The sequence below is a fragment of the Tupaia chinensis genome, unplaced genomic scaffold (assembly GCF_000334495.1).
Source record: "Tupaia chinensis unplaced genomic scaffold, TupChi_1.0 Scaffold000362_1, whole genome shotgun sequence".
Classification (NCBI taxonomy): domain Eukaryota; kingdom Metazoa; phylum Chordata; class Mammalia; order Scandentia; family Tupaiidae; genus Tupaia; species Tupaia belangeri.
Window position 1 is genome coordinate 4790183 of NW_006159859.1, and position 18314 is coordinate 4808496.

Below are 18314 nucleotides of genomic sequence, written 5' to 3' on the forward strand. Positions count from 1 at the left end.
GCTGAACCCAACACCACTGCCGCTGGCTGAGCACTAGCATAAATATTTAATGTGGAGAGTCTAATAAGTAATTCTTCCTCTGTTTTTCAGAAATGTGTTACAGATGAGTGTTTCTTTTTTGAACGACTGGAATCTAATAACTACAATACTTACCGGTCCAGAAAGTACTCCAGCTGGTATGTGGCACTGAAACGAACTGGGCAGTATAAACTTGGATCCAAAACAGGACCTGGGCAGAAAGCTATACTTTTTCTTCCAATGTCTGCTAAAAGCTGATTTTAATGGCACTGCATCTAATCTCATTTCCTATGAAAGAACGAGTATATTTTAGAAATTTGTTAATGAGAGAAAAAGAAATTGTGTACAGCTTAGTTTGGATAACTGGTCAGACAGCTTTTTAACCTAACAGAAAAATATTTAACCAATGCCTCAGAAAAGAATAACAAAAATTCTTGGACAATGCCTAGATTTCCCCTGTTGTATAGCATCTGCTGTTACCAGTGAAGCTTACCTAGGGCCACGTTTTTCCATATATTTGCTTTATTTGAAAAGAGGCATTTAAAATGTGCAAATTTATAAATACATTTTCTTCATGGAAATGATAAACATTAGAAAATCAAGGCAAATATTTAATCAATCCCAAATGTTCAGTACTTCTTATAATATGGCATGTGCTAATCTATATGTATAATTTTAAAATGTGTAAATGTGAATTTAATCCATTCCTGTCATGGTTTTGTAATTCTCTGGCAGTTCCTTGTGATAGAGTTTATAGAACAGGCCTGTGTAAACTGCTGGAAGTTCTTCCATGGTCAGATCAATCTTGTCAAAGCCTTCTCTGTGCCCATAGAGCAGCAGCCTGGCCACTCTGCTGGTGATGGGAGTGGTATCTGCAGTCTTGGCCAGGTCTTCGAGATCCATCCACTCGCATCGTAAGCACTCATGCTGGCAAAAATTTATGGTGAATGAGCACGGCCTCAGGCGGCAGATGACATACATATCTGACTTCCCAAAAGCTCCAGGACTGGCGTGCTGTTGCCGAATACTCAGCAGGGACCTGAATTCTGATTTTATACCAGTCTCTTCGAAAACCTCTCGAACCGCTGTGTCTCCTACACAAGAGAGACGTACAAATCAATCAGGATCAGTTTTTAGAAACATCAGTGATGTTCAGTTAAAGTCATATTTGAAAGCTAAAGAAAAATATTAACCTAAGAAAGTAAAATTTTCATTGCAAACTTTCTGCCTTCTAGACATTCTGAAATATCAGAGTATTTCCTTAACCTTGAACATTTAAGAAGAGTTAAATATAATTGAGTACTTCTCTGACTCTAGTTGGAAGTTAACCTCTTATTGTGTTTCCCAAAAGGTGAAAACAGGCGCAAAAGTTAAAACAAGTGTTGTAAAGCTGCATTTCATCATCTATTTCTTCATTACTGTTTTGTTTCTGATCATCCATCAAAACTAAGATTCTTTTTTTTAAAGAAAACTTTTTTTAAAATGCAAAACCAAATTTTATTTAGAACACCTCTAATTTTCTGATTATGCAGAATTAGTACTTATTTTTTAGTAAAGTGAACAAGTAACATTATGCCAAAACCTGTTTTCATTTAAGGAATAGAGTCAAACAAGCTGACAAAATTGACCCATCTTAAAGAAAAACTGTTGAGATTGGCAGTAGGATCAGCTCTCCAGCACACAGAGGGCAACACCTGCTGCACAGCGACCGTTAGTGAAGGAGCTCACGGCCACGAATACGTAGGCACGCCTGCCTGAGTTTACACGCTGGCATCGAGAAAGTGGCTGCAGAGCTGCAGAATGTGTTGACCTGTGAAGTGATTCTCATCGCTCCTGGTGATGCCAGGTGTCTGGTGTCCCAGTCACAGCCCAGATTCCTTTATAACCAGCTTGTTTTGCTCCTTTAATTATGCTGTCAGGGAAGTCCTATCATAGTGATGTTTAAATTTCCTTTCTTTATTGAGAAAATCCAAAGTATTTGGACTCATTCTTCAACACCAAAATGCTATAGTTGTTTCATTGGAAGTTTCCAAAAAACTTGGAGTATAAGGAATTCTATCGTACAACAAGGTTTTTCACATTTTATAATAATGATCTTCCAATTGAATGCTGGCTTCGATGGCAGGATTCGTACTGCCATTAACATGTTTGTGGCTGTCTTTTTTTAATGAGAGAGAAGAGAGGGAGTTGAGCATTTTTTGACAGGGTCTCCTACTCCAACCTTCCCATCAGCAAGGACCACAGTTCATACCTGCTATATCCAACCTCAAGTACAGACTGAGCACGGAACTGGACCTGGGCCTCCCGTGAGGCTATTTTTCTAAACATCCAGGTGGACCCCTGAGTGGCCTTTCCCTAACTTTGTGATGCTCTGCCATTCTCCTGAAACATTTATGAGAAGTCCTTTAAAACGCTGCTATTCCTTGACCACCGTGCTGGGAAGCTTCGCCATGGCCACAGAGATTTTTGTTCAAATACCCTATGATGCCTCCATTGTTCTTGTGTGTCAGTAGTAAGTGAAATTTTCTTCTGGGTAATCCTACTAGAAAAAAATTAGCAGGAGGGACCAGTAGGTGGCATCATGGTTAAAGCACTGGATTCCCACAAGGCTGACAACAGTTCAAATCCTAGACCTGGTTGCTTGCTTTCTCACTCTTTCTGGTGAGAACACATGCCCTATAGCCAATTAAAACAAAATACTATTAATCAATAAAATAATTCTTTTAAAAAAAAAAAGGAAAGAGTCACAGAAAAATGTCTTAATCTCTGCTCTGGCTATAGACTGTTTTACCAGTCTACCCTGCATACATTTTTTTTTTTTTTCCCTCTAAGAAACGGCCCGGGGAAGATGCACAGGAAGAATAAAGTGTTTTAAGACATTTATCTGCCATTTTTCAATTACATGTTAACTTTCTTTATATCTGAGATCTGTCCAAAGACCAAAATGGTTAGAAATTACATTTTTAAACTGAAGCATAAAAGAATCTAAGTTAAGGAAAGACAAACTTACTTTAATAAGAAATGTAAAATTTTAATCTGACATACAAAGAATGTCTTAATAAATTTGTAGTGAAGGATTGTGGCACTAGTCTTAAATTTCATATAGTGTCTGTAACTATTGTTCAGATGCTTATTTTTAATTTTTAAATGCTTTAAAAATAATCATGGGAGCCCTGTTTAGCTCTTGACTGCCACTAAAGAGTGGCAATTAGCCCATGAGTGGAGGCTGTTTATATGCCATAGCAGCACAGGCCCAGGCTACTGAGTGAATCCGCCCCACTGCTCCTCACAGTAGCAGGTGACTGCCAATCAGCTCTGTGTGAGTGTTAGCACTAAATAGACTGCAAGCTGAATGTGCAAATGTGCTTTTATATCCAGCGTGTGGGAGACTCCTTCTACCCCAAGATGGAACTCTCTTCCCCAGGAATTTCAACATCAATTTTTTTTTTTTTTTTTTTTTTTTTTAATTTTTGCTACACAGTGCGTGTGTATGTGTGTGAGTGAGAGCGAGAGCAAGAGAGTGCTCCCGAGGGGAGGGTGGCCTTGCTGCATTACCTTCTCTTTCACTCTCCTCTGGGATTTTGGGCATCTCTCTGTATACATGTGTTTTTCAAGCCACTAGGTCTGGAACTCAAACTATATACTTGGCCATGTGAGATCCAGCTGCCTTAACCACCTTGCTACCAGCTGACCCAAATTTAAATTTTTAAATCAAGATAAAGTGCTTTATTCTGTTGTACCATTTTTATTTTAATATGCTATGAGCAAAACAAATGACATTTCCTGTTTTATAGGTTGAAAGAACATAGGAAGAACTAAGAGGATTTTGTTTTTATCTTTGTTAAGAGATATGTTTAAACATGCCACATCATTTAGTTATAGGACGATAATGAAATGGAGTTTATATTTGTTATTTCTATTTTGTCATATTTAAAATAGGATTAGGATGAAATAATAGAAAAAATTGTGCAGAACGTGGGTTTTCTGGTGTTGCCCTCTAACCAGTGCACTGGTCACTGATCACACTCGGCTGCTTTATGAAGTTCTTTGGCTACTGCAGGAGATCCTATTTCCTGTCAGTGGTCAGGAGTTTTTTTTTTTTTTTCTTTTGAGTAATGCAGTTTCTCCATTTTAACTTTGTAGGTATATAAGTTTCTTTTGAGTAATGCAGTTTCTCCATTTTTTCTTTGTAGGTATATTTGTATTCTTATGGTATTATTTTATACTAAAGCCTTGAGGATTGCATTCTGTTTTGTATAGGACCCGCTTAAGTTTTTTCAACACTATGGATAATAATGCTTCATCTACCTAGTATTGCAAAGAAGGAAGGATTCCAATCAAATGTGTTTTCCAGTTAAACTAGTGTTTGTTATTTAAGTGCTAATATTAATATGTAACCATTCATAATGGCAATATTACTAAAGTATACTGCATACATTCTGAAATACAGGGTTTAAAGAAAATCATTTAACTAACTCCTGGATGATCTGGCTTCATCACTAACAGTACCTGCTAGAGCTGTGTTATAACACAGGACTGTCCTCATACAGTCTTTCTGACCTCTACTGTGAGTTACATTTCTATAATTCCATATGACCAAAGCATATATATGATCACTGGATCTGTGGGTTGTTGTGACAACTGCAAATACTTAAAAAAAAAAATAGAGAACTTAAATTATCTAGACTTAAGGGCTCTAGAGTTTACCTAAACATAAAATTATACATATTTGGCTTGGAAATATCTTTCTTCAATTATATCTATATATAAATGTATGTATATATCTGAAATTCAGAACTTTTAAAAATTCAATTAAAAAAATTTATTTGAGAAGGCAAAATTCAGAAGAAGCTACACAGATCTTCTGCAGACTGTTTTTGGTGCAATATAAATCGGGTAAGGATGCAAAACAATCTTAACTAGCTCACACATTTTGACATGTCACAAATGGACAGTAAAATAATTAGGTGTTATAGAAAGATGACCTTCTTTTGCATCACTACAAAGTCATCTTTTCAGAAATTTTATTTACTGCTTTCAAGAGTGAAAGAGAGCCTCGACAGGATCTTGCTACTCTGTGATGCTTTCCCAGCCTCCCAATAGCCAGCGTCATGGGCAGACTCAGTGTGTTCAGGTTCACCTGAGCTCTGAACCCAGGCCTCCTGTATGGCTCTAGTATCGCACAGCAGCACCATAGTCCCCGTGCCACTGTGGATGGGCCATAAAACTCTCCTTTGTGTCAACAGACCTAGCAGAATCTTAACCAAAAGGTCAATCAATACCCAAAACCAAGATTTACTATAGATATATCTTTTTTTTTCTTTTTTTTTATTTCTGCTTGTGTCTTTATTATTTCCTTTCTCCTGTTTAAAGAAAGATTTTGGCTATAGGGTATGTGCACTCGCCAGAGAGACAGAAAACAAGAAATCATCTCCCAAGAGGGATGGCCATGCCACAATCCCTTCTCTTCTGGTCTTTGGTCAGGATCTTGGGTATGTATGCACACAAGCCTGGTGTCAATTTTAAGCCACCAGGTCCGGGACTAGAACTGCAGTCAACAACATGGGAGTCCAGCAATTTAACCATTATGGCATCTGCTTGTCCCACTATAGATATATCTTTTTATTTTTATTTTTTTATTTTTATTATCATCATAATCTTCTTTATATTACATTGGATTACATATAACTTTACAGTGTATTACATTGTTTTTTCAAAAGGGAATGCCATGCATGTCAGTCAGTACAGAGACATTAATCTCCCCACTTCAACATTCCATATCTTTTCTGTTTTCCCCAATCATTATTTTTATTATTCTAATTATTTTTATAAAACAGTCAATTGCTATTTCTCATTTTGCTTGTAAAAATACTTTGCCCATCATGAAATACTTCTCAGACCAATCCAGTTGAGAATACTATACATGTCATCATCAACAGTTAATAAGCCCTATCTGTTTCTCACTAACGTCCTGTCTCTCTATTGTTCACTTGCTATCTTTCTCTATCCTCTTCTCTTCACTTACCCCATTCCACACTGTCCTATTCTCATTAAGTACCTTCACTGTTTTTATGTCCTCCGATTTTTTGCTCTCTATCATAGAGTGCGGATAGTCGGTATATATTGAGTGAATACATACAATATCTTTCTTTCATAGCCTGGCTTACTTCACTCAGCAATAGATCCTCCATATCTGACCATTTTCTATCTAGATATATCTTAATAAAATCAATTTACTCATGGACCATCAGCAGTTGGCTGTATAATGTCTATAGGGCATTATGATCTGTGCAACATTTTTAAAAATCAGGTTCCAAGTGCATATACATTTTAATATTTAAGACTATTTAGAGAATTGCCTTATTATAATTGATGGGTAAAGAGAATAGGGATATGTGTATTGAAAAGGTGACAAAGAATTATATAACCGTTGCTCTATAACTGAATTTATTATACTTATTTTCAAATGTAACTTAAAGTTACTGTCCACACTTCTATAATGGAATGGCAAAAAAAAATTGTGTTTTCTTCTAGTTTAATTTGAACAACTTTAGTCATACCTGAAATAATTCTTAGTGCCAAATTTTGATGTATATCCAGAGCGTCTCCTTTTCAGACAAACACACACACACAGACACAGTCCTAAACAGAGTAAGTGGCATTCTCTTAATGGTATTATTTACACTAATGGAATAAGTTCTAATGTTACAAATTTTGCTAAGTTTATATCCGCCCAGAACGACTTTCTCTGAACATTTCTTAGTCTGAACCAATTAAAAAATTTAAATTCTTATTTTTAGCTGTAGACCAAGAAAAAAGCCCATGAATTTCCCAGTGTTTTCCAAACCAGTTAAGAACATGTAAGATACGCACCAATATCTTCCCCAGGCTCTGACAAGCCTCCTGGAAACTTCCACATATTTTTTGACTGCAGTATAAAATCAGAAAATAAAATTAACAGGCAGGTCTTCACTAACACACATACATGCACAAACTCCACAGAATTCACTCATAATTGGGCAAGGTGGTGGAGAAGTCATTTTTTGGTAATTTCTGTCTCTCTGGCGAGTGTACATACCCTGAAGTCATTTTTTTTTTTTTTCTAGCTGCTGCTTTAATCTTTTCTGGAGGAGCTAGTGACTAATGAAATCTTTTACTACTTTTTTCTTCATTAAATAGAAGTAGTTTTGTTTAGTTAATGTGATAAATTCTGTATGGATGAAACATTGGAGAGATCTATCTACTGAATATGTGTAATTTAAAAAATTTCGCTGCTAGTTAACTATGAATAGATGAATCTTACAGATGCTGCTATAAATAAGTAGGAAAATACAATAAAAATATAATCAATGAAGTATGCTATTTTTAATTTTCACATCTACTTGTTATTGTGTTTCTAATCAGATTTATTACTCTTAAAATTTCTATTCTCCTGTATGTTAATGATTTTTTGTAAGAATGCAATTGCTTTTCATGGGTAGTGTGAATAAAATTGATTAGTTTGTGTTTTCTTGTCTACCTTTTTTTATTGGTGGGGAGGGCCAAGTGGGAGGATCTGATCTTGAATAGAGATAAACACAGAAGGAAATAGATTAAAGATAATTATGAGATGGTATGGGACAATATTCTTAAGGCTGACATGATTATTTTTGTCTTATTAGAGTTCTTTTGGGTCATCAGAAAGTTCATGATGCATTTTTGCATAGAAAAACATGTCATGGAATTTCTGACAACCCAATATTGTATCCATTACCATGATAAAAACAGATGACTGACAAATTATAACACTCGTAGGGGAGGCTGCACCTTTAGCCAGTACACTTCATAGTCTTCATTCATAAAACAAATTGGTTAACCTTCTACTGGTATGCCTTGTGACCCACTCATTTCCGGGATGAGTGCTTCTTAAAGACTGTGTCACTTCTTAACTATGCTAGGTTGGAGGCCAGTGGCACGGTTCCCAGAGTTTCCACAGACTGTTGATTATGTGGGTGCAGGATTCAGGCTTTCCACCCTTCCACGTCTGGCTCAAGCTTCACGTTAATTTGTAAAGCACATTATGTTTTATTGATGCAGAGAGATATCTCGTAAGTATTTTTTTATATTAATGCTCTGTCCTTGGAGTCTATTCTGAAATGGTTCTAGAAGCCTTGTTTCTACAGAAACTCTGCGATCTTCTATCTGGTAAGATGTTAGAGTTCACTGTAAATTCTGTTTCTAGCCAAATAAATGTTATTATGGGGCAGACAGATGCTTCCTAAAAACAATAAAAGTCAATTTTTGAGATCTTTACCTAGACTTGACTTTTAATGATTGATGATTGACTGTTGTTTAAATTTGGAAAAAATGAACTTACAAGAAAGAAGAAACTGCTACATATAAGGATTGAAACTGGCTCATACAAATTTGATTTTTATTTCATAAGTTAAACCATATGTACACACATACGGATTAGGTATCCTTTTTTTTTTTTTTTTTTTTGAGAGGTATTTGCTATAGGGCGCGTGTGCTCACCAGACAGATATAGAGAGACAGAAAGCGAGAAATCACCCCCAGGGGGATGGCCACACCACAGTCCCTTCTCCTCCATTCTCCTCTCAGGATCTTGGGCACGCACGCACACGCACCTGGCGTGAGTTTAAGCCACCGGGTCCGGGACGGGAACTGTGGTTGACTATGTGGGAGTCTAGCGACATAGCCATTACGCTAACTGCTGGTCCCCAGATTAGGTATCTTTTTATGCCGGTAAGTAGTTTGTAACATTTCTGGCACCACTTAGGTTGAAAGAGATTATTTTTTAAAATCTACCCCCCAAAAATTTGAGCCTGATTTCTATGTGGTAGTGAAAATGCTACATGGTTTGAAAAAACTGGCTAATGTTCTAGATATGATAAACAGTGAAATGGGCATGTTTTCCTGCTCTTTTTTTTTCCTTCCTTTTATTAAAACCTCCCATTAGTGGGACCAGCAGATGGCGTAATGATTATGCCACTGGACTCCCATGTAGTTGGACTCCCGTGTAGTTGACTACAGTTCAAGTCCCAGGCCTGGTGGCTTAATACTCATGCCGGACGCATGTCCATGCGTGCCAAGGTCTCAAGAAGAGAATGAAGGAGAATGGATTGTGGTGTGGCCATCTCCCCCGGGGAGTGATTTCTTGCTTTCTGTCTGTCTCTAGTGAGTGCATGTGTCCTATAAAAACGAAAACTCCCATTAGCTGGGTTTATTAGCAGTGTAACAATACTAAAATACTAGCCAGTGTATGCTGAATGCCTCTGTTCCAGAGACTAGTTTTTATTAGAATTATATACATATAGAGATATAACAATATTTGAAATACCAGTTAATATATGTGGAATGCCTACCATGTTCTGGACACTGTTTTTATAAGAATTACACACATTTGAACTTTACAACAGTCTTATGAGGGACTATTACTGTTCCTATCTTAGAAGTAATGAAACTGAGGGCATAAAAATGCTTAATAACTTGTCTGGGGTCAAAGAGCTAGCGTGTGATAAACTAGAGGTTAAAATCCATGCTGTATGATTTTAACCATCTTTTAAGGAATTTTAAAAAAGGTGACTTCCTATTTTCTTAGTAACCCCTAAATACTGCCCACTGCTTTTCATTATGTTGTCTGATCTTTCTTGAGCCCTAACTGGAACAGTCTACGCAAATCCAGTCAGAACCTCTACTGCTTGTGAGTTGGATTAAAATCTAAATCAGTGTCAAATGTCCTTGTAAATTCCTCTTCTAGAATCTTCTGATTGGCATGGAATTTATTACCTGTCTAGTAAGTTATTTATTCTATTTTTCCAATATATTATTTCATGAGGAAAAAATGACTAAGGATGGGTTTTGAAAATGTAGTCTTTCTGAGCTTGTGTTTTTCATCTCCCTTTCCATAAAAAAAAAGACAATATCTTTATCCCTCAAGTGTAAAATTCTGTGATCTTTTTTATTTTTTCCCTTAATCTTAAAAGAGGAACTTTCCACTCTCTTCTAAAAGAATATTCTTCTCAAATGTTCCTGTGCCTGGTTGCTTTGCTGGGTGTTACTCAACATTCATATACAATATGTGGCACCTCCCCGCTTGAAGTGGTGAGACTATCTAGTTCCTTGAGTATATCTAAGTTTTACATACTACGAAAGCTGAAGGCTCCTTTTAACGTATGAAAATATGTGACTTAAATGGAATGACTGGAAGGTATAAAAGCACAGAGAGCAATGGTGAAACTGGAGACAGTGTGGACACCTCCCACACTGGAAATGGGGGAGGGTGAGTGGGACAGAATCAAGAGGAAGAAAGAAGCAAAACATTTAAGGGACCCAGAATGGAAAGACATCTGATTATAATGTGTATGGCAGTATCTGTGACTGGATGATACGCAGTGTATTCAGAGTGGGAAAATGCATTTGGTATGCTATAAGGATACGCGGTAATTGAATGTCAAAAAAATTTTTTGGAGTCATTTCATCATACTTTGGAATGGTAAGTGGAATGACAAATTTCCTTATACATTAATTTGCCAATTGTACATCTAGTGTTTGTGTGTGGGTATGCGCGCGCATGTGCACATGTGTAGGGATAAATGGAAAATAGGAAACTTTGGATGATGTGTTTTCATCTATCACTCTGCAATTCTTCCTTCCTCAGTGTTAGCCCAAGAAACAGGCCATTTTGGGTGCCAACAAAGGATAAATTTTCTAATGCATTTTTCAGAGATATTAAGAGAATGTAAGCATACTCTCTCTGTTAAAGTGATTTCAAGTTTAATAGCACTGTTTCTTTATTTTTTGGAGAGGTTTTTGCTATAGGAAAGACAGAGACAGAGAGACAGAAAGCGAGAAATCACCCCCTGGGGGGATGGCCACACTGCAACCCCTTCTCCTCCATTCTCCTCTCGGGATCTTGGGCATGCACGCACATGCGCCTGGTGTGAGTTTAAACCACTGGATCTTGGACTCAAACCACGGTTGACTACATGGGAGTCCAGTGACACAGCCAGTATGCTAACTGCTGGTCCCCAGCAATTTATAAAACAGAAGCGAGTTACCTTATTTCGATCTTGTACAACCAATATTTTTCTAGTATTTTCATCAAATACAGCTCCTGTTAGGGGAAAAATAAGAATTGAGAAATATTATTTTCATTCACCTTAGACTCCTCCTGCATTGTGTTTTAAAATCTTTAATTTTTTAAAGATTTCTTCCATGAGCAAGAGAGAAAGAGAGTGCAAGTGAAAGATCTGCAACATGGTCCTGATGCCATAAGCAACCCTCAGTTACAGCCAGCCCCGGATCTTGCTCAAGGAGGTCTCTGGACACAAACCTAGACCCTTCCCATGTGGGTTGGCCTGGGAGAGCTTTGTTACCACAGTGCTGCCGCCTAGCCTGTGGTCCTCAAAATCTTACCCATACGTGAAGGCCTAGCTCAAATACCACTTCATCCATGAAGCCACTTCAAATTCTAGTTATTCTTCAAGATTGGTCCAGTTCCACCTCTCCCATTCCCTGAACTCCTCTGGCATTGCTAAATTGCAATGCACAATACAGCTCTTAGTTATGAATAGGCCCTTCATAGGATGCTCTTTATGCGTGTGTTACCAATTGGGCAGTACTAACTGGAGTCTCTAACTTACACGTCTGTGCCAATGGGTGACAGTTATCTGTATGACTTTCCAACGAAGTGTGAGGCTGTCACTAAGTTACTGAGTAAAATCTTTTGAAGTAGAGCTGGATGAAAAGTTTCTCACGTCTCTGCTGTGACAGAGGAGTAAGACCACAGACAGAGAAGACATTAGACATCCTTGAACAGTTTCTCTAAGGTAGTTCAGCTATGTTCTATTGTATAAGTGTAAATAGTAATATATGTGAGGACTTCAAAAAGTTCATGGAAAATGAAAAAAAAAAATGGAATTCCATGCATATTTTTTCCTGATCTATATTTCTCATGAGCTTTTTGAAAACTGCTTATATATTTCCAACTAGTAAAAGAATTTTGAATGTTCTCACCACAAAGAAATGATAAATGTCTGAAGTGATGGGTATGCTAATTTTCTTGATTTGGAATGAAACATCACACTGTACCCCATTACTATGTACAATTACTGTTTGTCAACTAAAAAATTAAAAAGGCTGTAGATGTACAGATTACCGTAAACATTCTTACAAATAATATGAAGGTAAGTGAGATTCTTAATTGTTAAAATCATTAATATGTATTGTTGCTTTCAAGGTCATAAAGATTCACTACTTTTTTAGTTTTTCTGAAAAAATCTAATAATTTACCTAATGCTGATTCTCAAAAGGTGGTCCTGAGACCAGCAGTATCAGCAGCAACAGCAGAAACAGTCACGAGGAAATGATCAGAAATGAAAATTCTCAGGCCTTAACCCAGAGCTGCCAGATTGGAGATTTGCTTTAAAAGGCCCTGCAGGTGGGTCTGGCCCTCTAGCCCAGTGGTTAAAGGAGCTGGATCTTATGCGGGTGACCACTGTTCAAATTCTGGCTTCAGTGACTTGAAAAACACACCGGGCATATGTGCATGTGTGCCCCAGATCTCAATGAGATGGAGAAGTGGGGAGAAAGGACACCTTTCCGAAGTGTGCTTTCTCCCTCTCTGGCAAGTGCACAAGCCCTCTGACAAAACGAAAACTAAAACAAACCCCACCAGTGATCCTGATAAATTCTGTAATTCGAGAACCCATCTTAAAGGAAATACAGAAATCTCTCAACTTTCCTGTGTCTCTGAAGCTAATCAGCAAATTCAAGATTCTAAAATACATTTAAATTATGCTATTTTAAACAACTGTTCGGCATAGTAACTTAATGTAAATGCCTTTAAGAAGTAATGTTTAGTAGGCCAGCTGGTGGCATGGTGATTAAGGTGACTGCATTCCATATGGCCGAATGTGAGGTTTGAGTAAGGTTCAAGTCCCAACCCAGTGGCTTGAGAAACATTCCAAGTGCCTGTGCATGCATGCTCCAAACCCTGAAAGGAGTGAGAGACAGAGGAGAAAGGACTGTGGCATGGCCATCTCCTGTGGGGACTGCTTTCTCATTTTCTCACTTTCTGTCTCTCACCAGCGAGTACACACACCTCTAACCAAAAAAGGGTAATGTTTATGTCTTTGAAAAATTGGTTTGCTTTACCTTAAACTTAAAAGTTACATTTTATTGTCTAAATTCACATAATGAGTTCTAGTATGTTTTACTATAATGAATTTATTCCTTGATCCAAATTCAGCACTATTATTTTATTAGTGTTGTCAAAAATCTGTGCAAGACATGCTCAAACATATCCTGTGGAAAACTAAACCCTAAACCTGCTATTCTCTGTGCTGCCCCCTGCTGATTTGTAAGGCAAACTTCATCTACTAAAAGCTATACCATACAGTAGTCCCCAGGAAGATGACAGTTTGATGAAATAATTCATGCCAGATGAATAAACTATCAGCTCATCTGAAAGAAGCAAGAAAGCCAGTTCTGGGCTGCCCTGAATTTGAAACCGACCTGCAACTCCTACTTGGTGTGTGGCATATCCTGGTAATCTGCTGGGCCCTTCTCCCAGCCACAGTGTCAGTGTCGAAGAATCTGACTCCGCGTGGTGAAAGCAGAAGCCCAGGGAAGCAGCAGGGGCAATCAATCGACTTTGGAGGATGGGAATGTGCAGCCACACAGCGATCCTACCTTGTGATTTCCACTGCTGAATCGCTGCTGAAATGTAGAAGATAAAATATGTAAATGTCTTCCAGTATGATGACAGGAATAAATTAAAATTCAGTTCAGGGTGTCGCCACCTCCAGGAAGCCATCCTTAAACATGTACTTCCCTCAGCAGTTAACTCTCTAAAAAGAGAGCCAATAACGTCCTGTTCATGGACAAATAAAGTGATTTAAACAAATAAAGTATGATTTTACTGCTGCTGCTTTCAGCGTCCTTATCTCCATAGACAATTACATACTTCTATTTGCTCTCCCTCTAAGAGTTGACTCTTGGAACCAGCAGGTGGTGTAATGGGAAGGTGCTGGACTTGCACATGGCCGACTGCAGTCTGAGACTCACACCTGGCAGCCTGAAACTCACATATCGTCTACACCATATCTTTCACTGAATCATCTTAGACATGTTGCTATGTCATTATAATTCTTTTAATTCTCATCTAAGTATATAACAAGTTACCTAATTAACCTTCTACTTCTGGACATTCAAATTGTTTCTAATTTTTATTAAAAATAACACCATGATGAACATCAGGACAGGTTTTATATCTTTAACTTCTTTAAACTCTCTTAACACTTGACAGTGAGCCAGGGGAAAAGGCTAATATTTATTTAAACCTTACTAAGTTACTGAAATATTTTACATACATTATGTCATTAAGTGTTCATAACCACAAAAGACAGGTATTATTATCTTCATGGGTGGAGAAATGAATATTTCAGTTTAAGTTGTTAGAAAAACTTCTACCTTTTTCTCTATCCACTATCTCATTTAATCTTTTTTTTTTTTTTTTTTTTTTTTTTTTTTTTTTTACTATAGGGCACATGTGCTTGCCAGTCAGACAGAGAGAGACATAGAGACAGAAAGTGAGAAATCACCCCCAAGGGGGGATGGTCACGCCGCAATCCCTTCTCCTCCATTCTCCCGGGATCTTGGGCACGCACACACATGCGCCCAGCGTGAGTTTTAAGCCACCGGGTTCGAGACGCAAACCGCGGTTGACTACCTGGGAGTCCAGCGACATAGCCATTACTCTAACTGCTGGTTCCCCCCAGCGTGAGTTTTAAGCCATGGGGTCTGGGACGCAAACTGTGGTCGACTACGTGGGAGTCCAGCGACATAGCCATTACACTAACTGCTGGTTCCCTATCTCATTTAATCTTAACAATATCCCTGTAAACTGTGTGTCTCTTAGGAGGCTTGATTATCTATTGAATGGTTAATTTCCTTTCCTTCTCCTCATCTATATACAATAGTAAGCCCTTTCTTGCTAAAAACCCATATTCTTGGGGACCAGCAGATGGTACAATGTTACTTTGCTGGACTCCCATGTAATCAACAGTGGTTTGAGTCCTGGACCCAGCAACTTAAGATCCCAAGATTGTGCCCAAGAGCCCAAGAGGAGAAGGGACTGCAGCATGGCCATCCCTTCTAGGGGTGATTTCTCGCTTTATGTTTGTCTTTCTCAGTCTCTCTGGTGAGTGCATGCACCTTACAGCAAAGATCTCTAAAAGAAACAAAACCCACATTCTCTGCCTCTGGGAATGCCAGTGAACACAGTGGGTTTTTAATAAAGACTTCTTGAGGGCAGCAGTTAGCATGGTTAAGGCACTGGATCCCACATGGAGAACTCCTCAGTTCAAGTCCCAGACCTAGCAGCTTGAAAAACATGCTGAGAATGTCTGTGTGCATGCCCCAAATTCCAGGAAAATGGAGGGCAATGGACTGCAGTGTGGCCATCCCTCCCAGGGGGTGATTTCTCACTTTGCCTCTCTCTGTCTCTCTCCAGTGAGCACATGCACCTATGGCAAAAACAAACAAACAAAAAAAGAAACGATAAAGAGCTGGAGAAGTGACTTACTGTCTCTGTACATTATCTTTAAAATGGGGACAATAATAGTATCTGCCTCACGGGGTTGTCATGAGGATTAAATGAATTAGTATTTGTAAAGTTCTTAAAATGGTGTCTTATCACTTAGTGCAAAAGAATTTTATTTAAAAAGATAGAAGTGTATGGTACTACAGTTTTAAAATAAGTTTCATGTGGGGTCACCAGGTGGTGGAGGATAAGGCGGCTGGATCCCACATGTCCGACAGCACAGTTGAAGTCCTGACCTAGTGGCTTGAAATTCATGCTGGGCACACAGATATGTGTGCTAAAAATTCTTTTTATTTCCCTAGAGGTTTTTGCAATAGGGCACATATGCTCACGGAGGTGAGGGGTCAGTCAGTGAGAGGGAAAATGAGAAATCACCCCCATTCCACTGGGGAGATGACCACGCTGCAATCCCTTCTCTTCTGTATTTCTACTAGAATCTACAGGAAGCATGCACAGGCACCCAGCATGATTTTCAAGCCACTGGGTCTGGAACTCAAACTGTGTTTGGCCATGTGGGAGTCCAGCGACATAACCACATCATTTGCCCTGAGTCCCCAAAATTGTGAGAGGAAAATGAAGGGACCAGCAGTTAGCATAACGGCTATGTCGCTGAACTCCCATGTAGTTGACTGCGGTTTGGGTCCCGGACCTGGTGGCTTAAACTCATGCCGGGCGCGTGTGCGTGCATGCCCAAGATCCTGAGAGGAGAATGGAGGAGAAGGGATTTCTGTGTGGCCATCCCCCCTGGGGGGTGATTTCTCGCTTTCTGTCTGTCTGTCTGTCTGGTGAGCGCACGCGCCCTATAGCAAAAACCTCTCCAAAAAAAAAAAAAAAAAAAAAAAGAGAAGGGACTGTGGCCTTACCATCCTCCCTGGAGGGTTATTTCTCACTTTCCCCCTTTCTCTCTCTCCAGTGAGTACATGTGCCTTACTTCAAAAATTTAAAAAATTAGTTTCATGTAATTTATCTTTGATTACCACATCTATCCAGTAATTGGTATTGTTCACATAAGCAACCTAAGGAAAACGTTTCTTGTAGCAATTTGTTTCCTGCTCCTGTTTGGCTAAATGTGTGGCAGAACTTGGGATTTGAACTGTGGACATGTGTTTGCAAATCCAACTTGTTTCCTGCTGTTGACTGGGACAGTGCTTTGATAACCTGTTTGGTCACTGATAAGTATCAGTGTGTGTAATAAACACACATGTGTAATAAACACACGTGTCTACTCACATAAATGTAAACATATCAGGATGAACTGATTCGATTCTCCTACAAGAGATTTGTGGGCGTCTAAGCGGCCTCCTCAGTGATTATCCACATGGAGTTCAGAAATGAGGATGAACGGCTTGTTATATCTATGACAGAGAGGCTATTTGCCATTTTGCTCCCTAGCATAAGGATGATTTGAAGCTTCCTGTTAGTGTGAGAGGAACTTTGTCATTGAACATCCCTGCTCTCTCTTCTGTAAGATCCTAAGACCTTCAGGAACAGTTTGAAAAACAGGCCCCAACAAAGCCAGGGCGTCTCCCAAAGTGAAGGCTCCTCCATCCATGCTGTCTTACTGGCGGGCTCAAAGCGAGTGTTTTCTTACTGAGACTAAAATGCCCTGCACCCTCCCTGGTTAATCCTAAAGGACACTGGCTCTACAGGTGGCGCCAACTCTGGTTACTGCTCCAACCACTCCTTCCCTATCTGACAGCTCAGAACCTTTCCGCTGGACTCCTTCCTTGCCCAGCACTAAATTAGACTCTGAGATGCTTTTGTTGTGGGCAAAGTGCCCAGCAGAGCCAAGGCTCTGCAAATAATAATGCTAGGTTGAGAAAACTGAAGTCTGTATCTCCCCATCACAGCAAAGAATGGAGGGATAAGGAGGCAAGCCAGGCACGGGGTTTATTGAGATAGACATACACAGAGCGACGGGGCCAGTGCCAAGGGAGGCAGGCAGGTCTGAGAGACCTGTCCCACACACAGACCCCACCAGTGCCAAGGGAGGCAAAGGGCCCCTTCTTTCCAGGGTCCCCTTTTATCCGGTTTCAGATCCTTGGTCCATCTAGAGTATGTGCCCTTAGACCGCCTCTACCCTGCCAAATTCTCTTTTAGCCGGTTCCTCATTCTTTCATCTTGTAGGTCTCATGCTGCAAGAAGTTGTTTTGAGTCAAAATACAGTCATAGTCCCCCAGCGTTTCTCTGCGGTGCTCCAGGCTGGTTTCGCGATCCCCACCTCCCTAACCAAGGTTATGATCCCTGCAAGTCCTAACAATGCGGAGAGACTGACAAGCGTACGGAGCCTAAGTCTGCGGCAGACGCCGCGCTAGGAACTGGAAACGCACATCCAGTAGACCCTCAGCAACGCCTCGGCTCCTGCAACCCCGGTTAAGGGATGAGGAATCGGTACTTCTCGAAGGTCACTGTAGAAATCAGGGCTGTCGATCCCAAACTCCGGGATCGTCACCATTTCACCCAAAACCTCAGGACTTCCCAGCTAAAGGCAAAAGAACCGGAGAGAATGGAGCCGGGTCACACGAAGCCCTTCCCTTCCCTCCCGGCTCATACTTGGCTGGTGCACAGAGCGACTCGGGGGTAGTGCTCGCGGTTATTTCCCGAGGAAGACTTAGGAGCCCGAAAGCCCCTCGGCCCAGGAGCACTTGCCCTGCAAGGCTCTCCGGAAGGCGGCGGCGTCCAGGCCGTC

General features: G+C 39.6%; 2 protein-coding genes across 2 annotated transcripts in view; one reads left to right on the forward strand and one right to left on the reverse strand.

The window, feature by feature from the left end:
• FGF2 (fibroblast growth factor 2) overlaps nt 1-303 on the forward strand; it is a 23542-nt gene extending 23239 nt beyond the window's left edge. The window contains exon 4 of the mRNA XM_027773666.1: nt 91-303. Coding sequence (XP_027629467.1) covers nt 91-276 — 186 coding nt within the window. The 3' untranslated portion in view covers nt 277-303. The remainder of the gene's footprint in view (nt 1-90) is intronic.
• Nucleotides 304-692: 389 nt separating this feature from the next.
• NUDT6 (nudix hydrolase 6) overlaps nt 693-18314 on the reverse strand; it is a gene marked incomplete in the record, with an annotated part of 18253 nt that continues 631 nt past the window's right edge. The window contains 5 exon segments of the mRNA XM_027773680.1: nt 693-1112; nt 6892-6946; nt 11079-11134; nt 13537-13740; nt 18275-18310. Of these exon segments, the coding sequence (XP_027629481.1) occupies nt 715-1112; nt 6892-6946; nt 11079-11134; nt 13537-13740; nt 18275-18310 (749 nt within the window).